The sequence below is a fragment of the Parambassis ranga genome, chromosome 24 (assembly GCF_900634625.1).
Source record: "Parambassis ranga chromosome 24, fParRan2.1, whole genome shotgun sequence".
NCBI classification, from domain to species: Eukaryota; Metazoa; Chordata; class Actinopteri; family Ambassidae; genus Parambassis; species Parambassis ranga.
Window position 1 is genome coordinate 10,001,368 of NC_041043.1, and position 14,886 is coordinate 10,016,253.

Here is a 14,886-nt window from a genome sequence, read left to right on the forward strand (position 1 = left end):
TGTAAAGCTGATCTTTTGGCTTAGTGACAATGGCCTGTATTATTAACTGAGATTAAACTCTAGTAGTGCCAAAGCCAGCACCTGTTTTTTAATCACTTGTACAGATACAGGTTTGTATATGTAGCCTATGTACTATTCAGCCCCCCCAGTAAGCTGTGACAATGATCAATATCAAGACCCTGAAATCAAAGCAACCACATTTACCTGAGCTGTGACTCATCTTGGTACTTATTTTGGATCTGCACTTTGTCCTCTCATCCTGTCAAAATGTGTGTTGTTTCAACAGACAAACAAGGATGTTTAACAAGTACATACCCAGCTCTTCAAGCCTTGATTACACATGGGTGTTAACTGTCCTTTTTATGATATCACAATGAAGACAGTCTCACTAAAAGTACTTTAACTTGTTTTTTTTAATAGAAAATTATATATCTGTGATAAAACAACACTGCATGTTACAGTAAAACTACTGTAATTCTATTAAATACAACGTAAGATGTCCCCCAACTAATGAAGCAGACACACAGTTAAAGAATATACCATGACCTACTTATGGTATATTTTTTTCAATAGAGGATTCAAGTCAGACTTTCTGCAGGAAGCGAAGCACCAGGTCTCTCAGTGTGGTGCGCAGTGGCTCGTTGTTGTCACAAACAATGTGTGTCCCATCCTCCTCCAGCTGAATTAGTGTGTCCTCCGCCTGCAGGTGCAGAATGTGTCCATCTGCCGTCTCCTCCACTTTAACCTCTGTGATCCCATGCTGCAAAGAAAGAGATAAAAACAGTTAAAATACATTTTTTACTGCTCATGAAGATGAGATCCAAGAGCCAATGAGCGTTGGGAAGTTTTCAGTCATGTCGTGCAGCTTTTACACCTTTTGCAATGTGGCAAGGAAAGCTTCCAGAGGCACGGCTCCACTGAGCAGGGGTTTGGGGGTCAACACCACGGGAGGCTCCTCAATCACACGCTTCCTCTTCTTGCTTGGGGGTGCAGGAGGAGGTTTCGGTACAGACTGACAATGCACAAAAGAAAAAATAGTTAGCTGCAGAGAAATACCACTAAAATGTTCATTATATGTAAATCTGTGGACTCACCTGTAACGTGTGCTTGTTGTCCTTGGAGTGCAGCACTGCAGACAGGGTTGCCACGGAGATGCCAGGTTTAATCTCAGAGGGCACCAGAGAGTTGGCCAACTACCAGTAGAAGAGTTGGAAATAAAAATTGGCCACCTGTTTTCTGAGTTTGAGTATTTCCATAATACTATTCTAGCTTGGATTCTGACTGCTATTTTAGTACGTGTCACCGACACTGACACTGACTTTAAAATATTCCTCACCATCTGTCTCCAAACTCAGTCTATCCACTGCTCTCAACTGTCTCAATGAGCTTGCTTAACCAGACAAGGTAAAAGAAGAATATATTAACATTAAGTGCAGCACCTCACCTCAGGCAGTATGTAGACACGTTCATAGCGGCGTCTGAAGGGCAGACTGAGTACTGAGCAGCGTCTGTAGGGCATAGGAGGAGGCTGCAGCTCCAGCATCAGATCAGAGCGGTGTGACTGGGTCAGAGGCGGCTGGGTGTACTGCTCTGGACACACCACATGGAGGGGCTGCAGGAAAGGGACAGTGATTAGATGGCGCTTTAACATGCCTGAGTGAAAAAGGCATGTTAAAGTGATTTCAGATATATACCTGGACTTCTTTGAGCAGCTTAGACACTTGGTGGAAGTTGAGCCGTGTGTCAATAGGACAATAAACACACTTCATCGCCAAAGGCTGGTAGGGAGCCAGGGCATCTAGGTAGGAGAAATCTGGCTCTGGTAGTTTAAAAAAAAAGTCAATGTTAGTCTTCTTTATGTGCAAATGTATCTATTGTAGTGTTTGTAAGACCATATGTATGTTATAGTTACCAGTGAAGATGATGGTGTTGAGGCTGGATTTGCCCCACAGCTCCATGAAGTGAACCACGTCTCCAAAGCGCAGGGAGGGATGACCGGTAAAAACCACACAGGGCTGACGGAACTCACTGCTGAAGTCTCCGTGAATACTGGGGTAGTGCTTCAGCTTGTTGGTTTGGATCAGCTGGAGACATTAACAGGTGTTGTTCAGCGGAAACCTTTGTTCACCAACAAGCTTAAAGAATTCATTTCATTTTGATGATATAATGTATCAGACAATTTTTAAAACTGCCTCCTTTTTTATTCCATTCAATATGTACTTTACTGAAGATATTTGATCTACAAAGGTCAATTTAACCACAGCTAAGGTGCACTAACCTTTGCTGTAAATCCTTAGTGTTCCAGTATAATACCAAAAAGGAAATACAAGGGTAATTTCCTAGCTCAGCACACTGTAAAATATAATGTTTTCCAAGCAAATGCTAGTTGATCAGGACCAGTATTTCTGAACAAAAGGCAAGCTTCTTCACTTACCTCTGCATGTGGGAATGGAGGCTCAGGAAGATACACCTTTGTTTGCTTGTTATGACAAAGCCTGAAATTATAATATCCCAAAGTGACTGGAAGAAAACTTTTTTTACTGAATTCACAATAAATCACTGTCAGAATTAAGTGCTCTGGAGCAACACTGATAACAGAAACACACAGGCACTGATGGTGTATTTCTCTTGTTCTTTTGAACATCAAAAAAATTAAAGTAGTCTTTGATATCTTTTTCTAGGTATTGAGCGATATCTCAATTAGTGTTTTCATCCACTTTTTACTAAAAACAGAACACAGACATCTTCATCTGCTGTTTGATTCACTGTCAGTAAATCAACTAAATAACTTTTAAGATGTTTTTGATTAACAGCTACTCACCACTCAGCAAAGATCTGAGAGAACTCCAGTGAACTGTTGGCCACAGGAGAGATGAAGTAAAAGGGTGTGGTCCCCAGGTTGGCGCTGTCAATGAACTGATACAGACACTCCAGCAGGTCGTAAATCACTCCTGAGGAGTAGCATGGCACCAGTACATTTCCTCCTGCTCGGATGGTCATGGCTACACATACACACAAATGACACAAACAATCCAGACATGACATCACTCAGAGCCTATCCTTATTGATCCAATAATTACTAATTCTTACATTTCTACCCTTTATACAATATTTAACAATATAAAGTGTATTTGCACTGAATCTCTTCTGTACATTTCAACCTACCCAGGTTACTGCAGAATTCTCCCAGCATGCCATCTGGGTTGGCAGTGGGCATCTGTGTGAGGCCTGTCAGAATCAGAACATCGCTGTTCTTCAGTGAACTCTGGTCCATTGGCTGGTAGGAGAGAAGAAGAGATACTGCGCTTTAAAGCCAAACTATCTTTCTCTGTCATTATAGGACAAATATATTAGTGTGTCTGTCACTTACAGCCTTTTAGTAACTAAATAACTCACAAAGATAACCTTCTAAATTGCCCTTTGAGCAACACAAACATCTACACAACAAAAATACGTTTTGGCAAAATGTGTGCTTATGAGTGTGAATATCTTTCCAGTTTAGATGTCATACACAGAGCATGCAATTAAATGTATTTTAAATCAAACAAATATTTTGTTACAACCATGTGACACTAGGTTCTACCAAAACAAGAAAAGACTTGAGGTGTATTTTCACCATGTTGACCTACCTCAAATTCAAGAATTTCCTTCGGGATTAATAAAGTTTTATCTTATCTTATCTTATCTTACCTGTGGATGTGTGGTGAGAAGGGATGAGCCCGACACATAGGACACCTTCTCATAATGAGACTGAATGATCCAGTTGGAGCTGCCCAGTGAGTAACCAGAGCTTAATGGGGAGATTTGTACTGCTCCAAACAACTCCTGCAGAAAATAATATAATACAAAAAAAAATGTTATATTTCAGAGAAGAATCTGATGTGATGATCTGTTTCTGAACATAGGACCAAAGAAACACCTACCACTTTCTGGGAATAACCCACAAGCTGCACTTTGCTGAGTGCAGAGTTGACCTCTTGCATAGTATAGCACCTTTTCCACATCCAAACATCCACTGCATCCTTCAGGGGCCCAGGGAGCACCCTAACATAATAAAAATTATTTGTGTTTATGTCACACAGTGCTAAGTTCTTTTTTATTTGCTAAAAAAGGCAAATAAAATGATTTAATCTAATAACCTATACAAGAAGTACAATGGCGTATTAGGGCCATTGTAAGAAAAAAATACTGACCCGGAAGAGGGGGGGAGGCTAATATTTTGAGATTTAAAGCAGCAAATTTACGAGAAAAAAAGTCGCAAATTTGCTACAATAAATGTCGCAAAATTGCAAGAAAAAAACTCAGAAGTTTTTCCTGGTCATGGAATCATGTCGCGTTTCCAAGACATTATCTTCATTGCATACATGAACACGGTTTATGTGTACATGTAAACTGGATAAAATGCAACTGTTTAAACAGGGCTTTAGTTTTTATCACCGTGTTATGAGAGTGTTATATGCCTTCTTAATACGATGGCAGTGAGTACGTATGTGTGCGTACCTGTGTCGGTGTGTGAGTGTGCAGGATACAGGACAGCGTGTGTGTGTGTAGGAGAGAAGATGACTTGTTAGCTTGAGAGAGGGGTGATTTATTAACAAGTATTTGTACAGCGTAAAGAATAAGAGAATAAAGCTGCCGCCCTGCAAGGAAAGGAAAGTGCTCTGGTCCCCCTTTACTCCAGCTGTGTGTGACGGTGGGGGTTAACCACAAGCAACTTAGCTCGTCCTCTGTGCTCCCCGACTATGTTCGGGAGGTTGAAGCAGGAAAGGTTATCAACTGTGCTATCTTCTTCACAGCATTGCCACAAGTACAACTTGATGAGCTTTTCCACGGCGACCGTGACAGCAAGCAACGTCTAACCAGATTTGCGACTTTATAGCCTAATGTCAGATAATATCTGAGGTTTTCCCGTAAATTTCTGAGTTGTTTTCTCGCAAATTTGCCACTTTAAATCTCAGAATATTAGCCCCCCCTCCTCTTCCGGGTCAGTATTTTTTTAACTTAATGTGGCCCTAATATGCCGTCGTAAATGTTTGCAGTTACTTTTCTTATGCATGTTTACCTACCTTTGTATTTCTTTGTTCTTCCAGCAGGTGGCAGACTGAGCTTTGGGAACTCTTTCCATGAAATTCACCAGCTCCTCCATCAGCAGTCTGAACACAGAACAGCAAAAGCATCATGAATACAAACTTAGCCTCAGCTTTATTAAAGTTAGCTTACAATGTGGCTTACTTGGTGTTAAATACATTTCTTATTTCAAGGCTCGTGATAGTTAATAATTTGAAGTATGAATTGTTGCAAAAAAAAAATGCAAAATAAAATCATGAATTACCTGCCAATCTGCAGCGTAGGTTCTGTGGCATACACTGTCCCAGTAAATCCTGTATGTTCAGTGATGTAAGGCAGGGCCATCATACAGTGGTAGTTGGATATGAGGATGACATCAATAGTTGATAAGTCCAGCAGTTCTCTCTGTGATAAGATATTGAATGGATGGAAAGTTTATTAGGACCATATATGTGTAGTAATCCTTAACACTATATTTTACATAATTCCTCCAATCCTTCATAACATGATGGATACAATAATTTCCTGCTGGAAAAGCAATATTTTGTAGCCTTCACACAACATTTTTGGCTAAACAAACAAAATTCACACAGGTTGTGTGATGAGGGTGCATGTGTTTGCTACCTCAGGGAGACAGAACTCTGGTTGTGCATCCACAAACACCCTTCCTGCACACTCCTTCAGCTCCTGCAGAAAAGGAGAGGAACTGTGTTATCTACATATGCAGACCCCTGTCACAGACATGTCCTAACACATTTGCACTTCACTGATTAAAAACAGTTACAGGTGATCTCATAAAACAAATTCAAAGTTAAGAAAACCTGATGCAAACATTGTTTTACCTTTTCAAGATTTATTGTCCCGTCCTTTGAAACCCAGCCAGGTAGCTTGGAGAGTCTTGGGCTGAAATAATAAAGAGTTAAAACAAATAGAATCAAAAATGGATGAACCAAAGTGGCAATGACTCACCTGTGCACAAGCGGAAGGGGCAGGAAGTTGAGGACAGAGGTGGTGTCCAGTCCACAGTCCAGCATGATAGTGGTGGACTTGAACTTAAGAACATTGCAGGGCAATGTAGGATGTCCAGACAAGCAGTACTGCAAGGAGGACAGTCACCATCACAAACACAGGCGTGGGAGAAAGCAAGAAAATATAATATACATAGCAAAAAGTATAAATACGTCATCAACACAGGCAAGTGGTTTCTCTTTGACTAGACAGCAGACATGGCGTAAATGGTTTACTCCATATAGTACTGCTGTTAGCTACCAAGCTAGCCAGAGTAGATGGCACAGTTGCATCCAGACGCTGTTGTTAGCTGACAAGCTAAGCTAGACATTCCTAAATGCACTCCAATGAAGGAGTTCTAAACTCGCTGTTCATTCATGTATTAATTGTATTCTTTAGTGTCGCGCCTTCTACTCACCAGTTTCATTTTGTCACTGGTAACGGTTAATAAATTAGTTAATGTTGTCGGATTTGCAGGCACACCATCGCTCTACACTGTTGTTCCTTGTCTCACTTGGTTTATGTGACGCATGTCCTCTGCTGCCCCCTGCTGACGCGGAGTGAACGTCAACATATAAAATGTGCCCGGTCAGACCACAAGGTATTTGTAACAGACTTAATAATAACCCAATAGTCACACAAATATCAGAAGTTAATTAAAAGGTCTATGCAAAAAAAAATCAAAAAATATTTATCTGATATATTTTTAAAACCGTTAAAGTTAGGGGACGTTTTTGTCCCGAACAACACATAAGGAGGTAAAATATGCCCACAGTGTACTGTTGACCTATGAAATATTTTAAAACCATATTAACAAAATTTATGTAAAATTAAGCTTGTTGAGCAAAAATGATTCATTTTGTTTACATATTGACAAAGTTATGGCCAAAATAAACAGAAAAAATACTCTCAGAGGACAAAAATGTCCCGAACAGTGCATGAGGGTTATTTTGGGGGGAAAAAACTACAACTACACTGATTCAAAGAGGTGTAGCAACCGGAAATTATTTTAGGAAACGGAAACACCCGAAGAAGAGAGAGCTGTATGCGTGCATACAATAGAGTCAAGATTGATCCAATTAGGAGCAATACAACATCCGGTAGTTGCCAGGGGCCTTCAGAGTAAAAGGAGAGTAATGATTTTAAGTAAAGCCTAAAGAGTAAAAAAATGCTAAAGACACAATAAATATATACTTAGGGCCATGACACGTGATTCTATGTGAAACAATAGATTTGTTACATTTAGATCAGAAAACTAAAATCATTATGTTATCATTTGCCACATAAAAAAACTTGCAATTATTTATAGTACGTAAATATCTGTTAATGGAAGAAATTTCCCACCTGCAGCAAATACTTAGATTTATCCCTTTTCTTTTCTTTTTGTTTTTACTCTCTCTCAGATCCGGTCTATGGTCAGAGCCTTGGAAATGACGCTTTTATTTTGAAGGGTTCAAACAGGAAGCGTCATTGTTGTTTCTGTCTTTGAACAGAGGCGAGTCAGAAAATCAATTAAGTTATGAAAAATACCATTAATTGCCTTTCTTTGTCACCGCAGCTCATGAAGACATGGCGGATCTCCAGACGTTGTACGTTTGAGGATAAACACTTCGCACCTAATGGCGTATACACCAACGATATAAGCCGTCTCAGTCGACAGGAATATTTACGTTTTTTAGGTATGTTAGCTCGATGGCTAACTAGTGGAGTTGACATTAGCTGCTCGGCTAATTTAGCTGTACGTTATGATGAGTCGAAGCTAGTACTGAAGAGACCTGTCAGTCATTAGTACGTCCTGATAATGATGCTTTTTGGCTAGCTTCTTTTGATGTTGTCAGCTTTTCTCGAACACTGGTGACATTTCTTTTAGTGGGGTGACAGCTGCATGCTATGTAAGGGTCTGTTTCAGCTGATATTTGCTCCAAGACTCGCTTCATTTATCTGTGTCGGATTTCAGTACTAAAGCTAATGTGTTAGCCGTTGTGCTAAAGCAGCTTAATGGCTTTTGTTTACGGCATAAATGGACCATTTCTCACACGTGTGTCCTGTACCGTTACTGTTACGAGAGGTTGTTCGTGGCCCTAAAGCCAGTTTAGATGGTAAACCTGTTAATAAGAGTGTAATGCCTACCAACCGCCTTTATTAGGACACACAACGCAGTGCCTACGTGAGTTTATAGCATTATCAGATGTGTTTATCTGTCGCTTTCTCGGTCTTCTCTGACAGTGAGTAAATATTATGGGCTTTTCACGCGAGATTACACAGACCTGTATTCAGGAAGCTGTGTTGGGTATATTTTAACTTTAGAGTTATGAACCATTTCATTCATCTACCTATTAGCTTTACTTTATTTATCCTGTAGAGAATGATGCACCTTAGCTTAAGGGTTAATTTTAAATTTAGAAAAAGGTATGATGGCGGCTACAAATATTTAAGCCTAGTAACCGATAAGTAAAAACTTCAGCATTTAACATAGATGTGTAAATGTATTTTGTTTATTGTGTCTTTGTTTCTGTCACAGGCAAGAATGAGCTGATGGTTGTGGACGTCTGCAAGAAGACATCCCGAAAAGGAGAGAGGCTGACTGGAAGATGCCAAGAAAAAAACAGCAGAATCCACAGCCAGTTAAGTGTAGGTATTATATTATTCTCATTGAGTAAAAGTTTGTACAGCTGACTGGCTTGCACACACTGTTTATCAAACACACACTACACCAGTACTGGCTCCGGTTGTCCTCTCACCCTGCTCACATCTGGGCACCAGGTGCTGTTATTAAGTATTATCATTATTATCATACTGAGCGACACTACTAAAGCTATTGATGCAATTATATCTAATGTTACATTCATTAGTGTGAATGTAGAATGGTCACACTGCTGCTCCTGTTTAATAGCCATTATTTATCTGGTCTGATAAATGGGTGTGAAAAGTACAAACATCCCACACAGTCTTAATAGATTGTGATTGTGTGTAATACTAAAATAGGCCATTAGATGGCACCATGGTGCCAACACTGACATATTTACCACAGGGAGCTGCTGAGCTCGATGTCCTTGAATTGGCCTGAATGTGTAGTTTTCTGAAGAGTGACAGCTGTGTGATCGTTGTTTGCATTCCATCAAGCCTAAGAGTCCAAGTTACAATTTCAGGCGTCATTAGTTGTAAATGCAGAAAAAACAGCTCCATCTGTCAGCTCATAGAAGTTCAGTTTTTGTTTAGAAAATTAAGTAGTTTCAGGTTTTCTCTTTCTTTCATAAATCACAGTGTCCTTGTTGCCCTGTGTAGCCCAGATTAATGTTCACAATAACATTCCTGTTTCTTTGTTAAGACCTTAATTGTTAATCATTAACTTCACTGTGACTCTAGTGGATTCTGAAGATGGTGTAACCATTGAAGTTCCAGGAAACCTCCCTTTAGACACAGACTTTCTTCTGGAACAAGACCTTGAGTTTGGAGATCCTGATCATGACAACGACAAGATTCTAGGCCTGGAAAAGTTCTCAGGTTTGTCATATACATTGCTCAAAAATAAATAAAGGGAACACTTAACCTGTTTTAAACCACGGCAGATATTTTACATGTAAAAAAAAAAATCCCACCACACACCTATACCAACCCAACAAGATTTTACACCACGTTTATTCAGCACTAATCTAGGTTACCATGGCAACCGCCGGTGATCGATCAGTCAAAATGTATTGCAACTGCAACCTGTCATCAATCACAATTTAAAACTAGTCCTACAAACAGTAAGAAAAGTGAGTAACTTATAAAATGGCTTCAACACAGCAATGGAAGAGTGAAGAGTGAGGCACATATCGAGATGCAGTAATGATGGATCACCTGCTTTGTGGGTTCTTGTGGATCCCAGAGGTTTAGGCAGGCCATCTGTGTTGCATGATGGAACTCTAGGTCCTGCTGCTAAGAGAAGTGTAGAATAGAATACTGATGTGGTTCAAATGGAATCAAATTATTTTTAATAAATGCTGCTGATGTAGCACTAGTGCTTCAAAGAACAATGATTATAGAAATAAATAAACAACAAAAACACAACTTCGCCTCAAATCATCAGCGTGTGCACTTGAAAACACCCAATGCTTAACTAGTATATCCTGTATTTATGTGAGCAGAGACTACTCTATACCATTAGGTGGTAGTATTATTTGTCCGTATTAGTTATGATGGTGGATAGGAAGCAGCTATTGTTACCATTTTCATTCTGATCTTTGCCTTCAGAGATGGATGAGTTGATCTTCAGTGTGTTGACTTTGTCGTTTGCTCGGTTTTTTCCTTTTTTGTGGACTGGTTTGACAAGCCAAACAGCCAATCAGAGACTGGGTCCAATGCTTCTTCAGCATGGAAACGGATCAGCACACAGTACACAACTAGGGCCACAGATGATCAATAAGGACACAACAAAGGCTGACAGCTGACTAACGGCTTCATACATCACTTATTGAAAAGTGAATTCACAGAATTCAAATGGGGTATCAGCAAAGGCCCCATGTGCTCATGCACATAGGGAATAAATCACTGAAACGATTCACAGCAAGTCTGTACAATCAATCAGCAGAATATGAAATCAATTCTGGATACAACAAGCTCCCAGTGGAGCAATGTGCTGATGTCTTTTGGTGGCAGTTTAAATTTCAAGCCCCGATGTGGCCTCATAGTTTTAAAAGACAGGGTGAGCGGCTGATTTCTGTCAAGTTTGTTCTGCATTGTGTTGCACTATACATCACAGACATCTTAGCCTGCATGTGTTAAAATAATAATTACTTTCAACCATGTTGCCTCCTTCCACATGTCAGAATCGTAGGTTTCTACAGTGTGCTCATCACTGGCAAAGTGTATCCTCTCTATACAAGAGAAACTGAACTACATCTCTTATTTCTCAGCATGGCCTTTTCTCAGGCAGAGTGATCGACAAAATGGAGAAGTAGAGAAAGGAACTGAGACACCATTATTATATAAGGGTCATAAAAATAGGACTATTACCATCAAGGACACCATTATAAGAGGGCATTTATTCATCATCATCATCATCATCATCATCATCATCATCATCATCATCATCATCATCATCTGGTGTTTCTGCTCCCACTACCCTACTGCCATTATCGTTTCCCCCTCATCATCATCATCATCATCATCATCATCATCATCATCATCATCATCTACCCCTCATCATCATTATCATCATCATCATCAGAAGCAGCAGCCTCACCATTACAGTCATCATCATTATCATTAGACTCAGTAATCATCCATGAGGGGTTTCCACAGGCCAGCATAAAAGGGCAGCCTCAGCTCTCGCCATGCTCACATTGTGCCACAGCCTCTGTGAAGGAAGGCGGTTGCTTTGAGAAGCACCGGCTAAAGTCAGAGACAGCTGCGTCTTGAAGCTTTTCTTTCTACCTTCTGCGACAGGAGCAGTACTTATTGTCTTATTGTCTTTCTGTTGTCTGAAAATCTCAGATGGCATAACAACATCTCAAACCACACTTGAGCTTGCTGGCAGTGATGTGAGTATCAAATGTTCTTTGAAATGTACTTTTTAAAAAAGAGAAAAACGTCTTTCTAAAGGGAGGTGCTCTCCGAGCTGAATCGACCTCTTTCACTGTGATGTGTTTTGAGGGTTGTATCTCAGTCTGCTGCATGTTGTCATCTGTTTCCTGCATTCGTCAGTTAGTTGGATTAACTGTGACGTACCGTTTGAACAACATGTTTGAATGTCTGTTTGCACGGAAGTCCAGGGTGTTCAAGTTAAAAAATATATATTTATATCTGTGAGAAATTATTTATGTATTTTGATGTATTTTTATCACAGTGGCCTTTTATTCAGTGACTGTTTGCAACTAGGTGTTAACAGCTAACCCACAAGACTGGCTTCCTGGCAAAAAGAGTCTCTTAGACTGAAAATGTGATTATTATACTGGTGGAATTTGCTTTTATGTTGTTGCTTTTATTAATGGCTGGTAATATGTGGATCTCTGGGTAAAAATAGTGGGACTGTTCTCCAGTGGGTGCACACAGACAATCGTATTCCCGCCCTTTTGCCTCAGCCAGACACAACACCTCTGCCTTTCTGTCATATATAATAAGAGATGAGTGTGTTTTGTTGACTTCTATCACAATGTATTTATTTATTCTGTTTTAAAAAGTAAATGATGGATAGTAAAGGTCGTAATTCTAAAAACATCTGCGGTGCCTAAAAATGTCTTTTTGTGTTTCCTGTACAGAAGTAGCTGCTGAGATCGGATTCTCTGTGTATCCTCTGGGTGATGAGGAGAGTTCTGCCTACAGCCAGCTCAGTATGGAAAGTGAAACAGACAACTCGCGCAGCACAACAGACAACGGGAGAGAAGATGAAGGCAGGGCAACCCAGACTGAGCCCAGTTTTCCTCCCTACCTGTCCTGCAGGGGCTGCGGACAGCTTCGCGACGAACCTTTGGGACCTGGCATAGACCTGGTTGGTCCGTACTGCCTTAGGTGCTGCAAAGCCGCCAGGGAAGCCAAAAGTACAGACTTCTGTTCACCTTTTGGAAACATTGACGGGATTCGCTCAGGTCCCCATTCACGGCTCGATATTGAAGGGGTGGGAAACGAGATGGACGATAAGATGCTAACAGCCGACGACAAACTGTCCAAACGCCACTCATGTCACCTCTGTGGCTTCTCCTCACGTTACGCGAACCACGTGAAGCGTCACATGAAGACACACAACGGGGAGAAGCCCTTCAACTGCCCCTTGTGCACATATGCCTCAGCACAGCTGGTGAACCTGCAGAGACACCTGCGCATCCACACCGGGGAAAAACCTTACAAATGTGAAAGCTGCAGTTTTGCCTGCAGTTCACTTGGGAACCTCAAGAGGCACCAACGCATGCATGTGCCCAACGCAGGGACGGGACGGGACACTCCACCACAGCCTGCCAGTGGACAGAACAGCCTGAAGAGGCACGTTAGTGGGCATAGGCCTAATGAGGAAGTGTCTGGAACTTCGGGGAAGGGTATGTATCAGGGTTTTTATCCATGTATAAGCACAATATTTATGCATTTATACAAACATTCACTTAACAGATTTGGTGGATATTGACTAATTCTGTATTTGTGTGAAGTTTCAGAGGCAAGGCCGACATCAAACCTCAGTTTGGGAGCCCAGGACAGTGACTACTTATCAGCTTTTGATGGCTTAAAGGGAGCATCTCCACCCCCAATACCGGCCTCCAATTCTGCTCCTGGCCACCATCCTCCACCCCTGATGGAAACAACCGGCAGCAGTGGCAGCAGGGCATCAAGAGGGGGAGTGTCAGGGGCTGCTGCCCTGCCTCCTTCTCTCTTTCCTTTCACTTGCCGTTTATGTGGCATCGTCCTAGAGGACGAGGATGGCTCCTCGGCTCAGATTTGTGCCAAGTGTACTCTTGAAATGCTGACTAAAGACTCCTCGTCCTCTCCCAACAGCCCCGGTGAGCGCAGCGATAAGGTTTACACTTGTGCCGCCTGCCCCTTCCTCACACACTACCCCAACCACTTGGCACGCCACATGAAAACTCACAGCGGTGAGAAACCGTACAAGTGCCCACAGTGTGACTATGCCTCAGCGCACTTTGACAACCTCAAGCGGCACCACAGAGTGCACACAGGCGAGAAACCTTACAAGTGCCATTTGTGCGATTACGCATGCGGGAACCTGGCCAACCTGAAGCGCCATCAGCGCGTGCACTCGGGTGCTAAGCCCTTCCAGTGCGCCGTGTGCAGCTACAGCTGCAACCAGAGCATGAACCTGAAGCGGCACATGCTCAGGCACACTGGAGAGAAGCCGTACAAATGTCAGGAGTGCGGCTACACAACCGGGCACTGGGACAACTACAAAAGACACCAGAAGAAGCACGGCCTGGCCACAGACAACTGGGTGAAAGTTCCAATGACTGGAAACGATGAGGAGGAAGTAAGGAAAGGGATCGCTGGAATTCAGACTCACAGAAAAGGAGCAGGGGTGAATATGCAGTACATGCCGAGGGAGGGGGGGCAGGCGATACACTCGTGCTACAAACTTGAGATTGTATAAATTAAAACTCAGCAAAACTAAGCTACCAGCAACTTGTTTTTTTTCCACAGAGCCTTTATATTGTTTTAATGCGTGTCAGTCTTTAGTGTTTTTGTCAAATGTCTTCTGAGGCTGCTAACCGTTTATTCATAGAATCTAGCACAATTATTAAAAAAACAAAACCTGTTGAGAACATTTCAATGCCGTTTTAAGTTGAGGTGTCTCGTGTTTGTCTCATTCTGTGTGTTAAACCATGCCTCACACTACACACACACATATCTGCTTCTTCATAGCAGGAGAAAAGACACTACCAGATATCCCTCATAACAAGGATCTGATGCACGTACAGCTGTCAGAGCTGCACTGTGTAGTTTTTAATACACTATTTGAAATAAAGCTGTTAGCGCCACAAGTTTGGAGCTACAAATTTATGTTTTATTCAGTTTGTTATGAAAAATCAGATGACTGATAACTTTGGTTTGCCCTTAGGCCGAGGGTTCTAATGATAATTCACTCGATATTGTGTAATTAATGTTGTGCCTCATAAATCATTTCCTGGTTCTTCCCTCTCCAGGTTATTTGTAGGAGAAAGAGATGGTCATTCAGGTTAGATAATACAGAGATAAATTTGATCTTTGCTTTGTGAGATTGTTTGTTTTTTTTGTTTTTTTTTTCTTCTGACTACACAGTGCAGCTTTAAGCAAAGAGCTCACTGAAAGAACCATAATGTGCTTCGTCTGCTTTAGGATGAAGCTGGCATG

The 14,886-nt window shown here is 41.4% G+C and overlaps 2 protein-coding genes across 2 annotated transcripts; one reads left to right on the forward strand and one right to left on the reverse strand.

Moving 5' to 3' along the window:
• Positions 1-395: 395 nt before the first annotated feature.
• ints9 (integrator complex subunit 9) lies at positions 396-6,613 on the reverse strand. The gene is made up of 17 exons (XM_028396618.1): positions 6,494-6,613; positions 6,037-6,164; positions 5,910-5,970; positions 5,692-5,754; positions 5,333-5,472; positions 5,067-5,153; positions 3,924-4,044; positions 3,691-3,825; positions 3,166-3,277; positions 2,822-3,002; positions 2,435-2,495; positions 1,913-2,084; positions 1,695-1,819; positions 1,445-1,612; positions 1,095-1,193; positions 875-1,012; positions 396-760 (listed from the first exon to the last, which is right to left on the reverse strand). Exons 1-17 carry the CDS (start codon positions 6,500-6,502, stop codon positions 584-586), a joined length of 1,977 nt encoding a protein of 658 aa, XP_028252419.1. The 5' UTR covers positions 6,503-6,613; the 3' UTR covers positions 396-583.
• Positions 6,614-6,627: 14 nt separating this feature from the next.
• Positions 6,628-14,781, forward strand: znf513a (zinc finger protein 513a). The gene is given in 7 exon segments (XM_028396619.1): positions 6,628-6,676; positions 7,479-7,664; positions 8,597-8,706; positions 9,442-9,579; positions 12,318-13,088; positions 13,197-14,099; positions 14,102-14,781. Coding segments are annotated over 5 exon segments (1,887 nt in total). The 5' UTR covers positions 6,628-6,676; positions 7,479-7,664; positions 8,597-8,666; the 3' UTR covers positions 14,137-14,781.
• Positions 14,782-14,886: the final 105 nt, after the last annotated feature.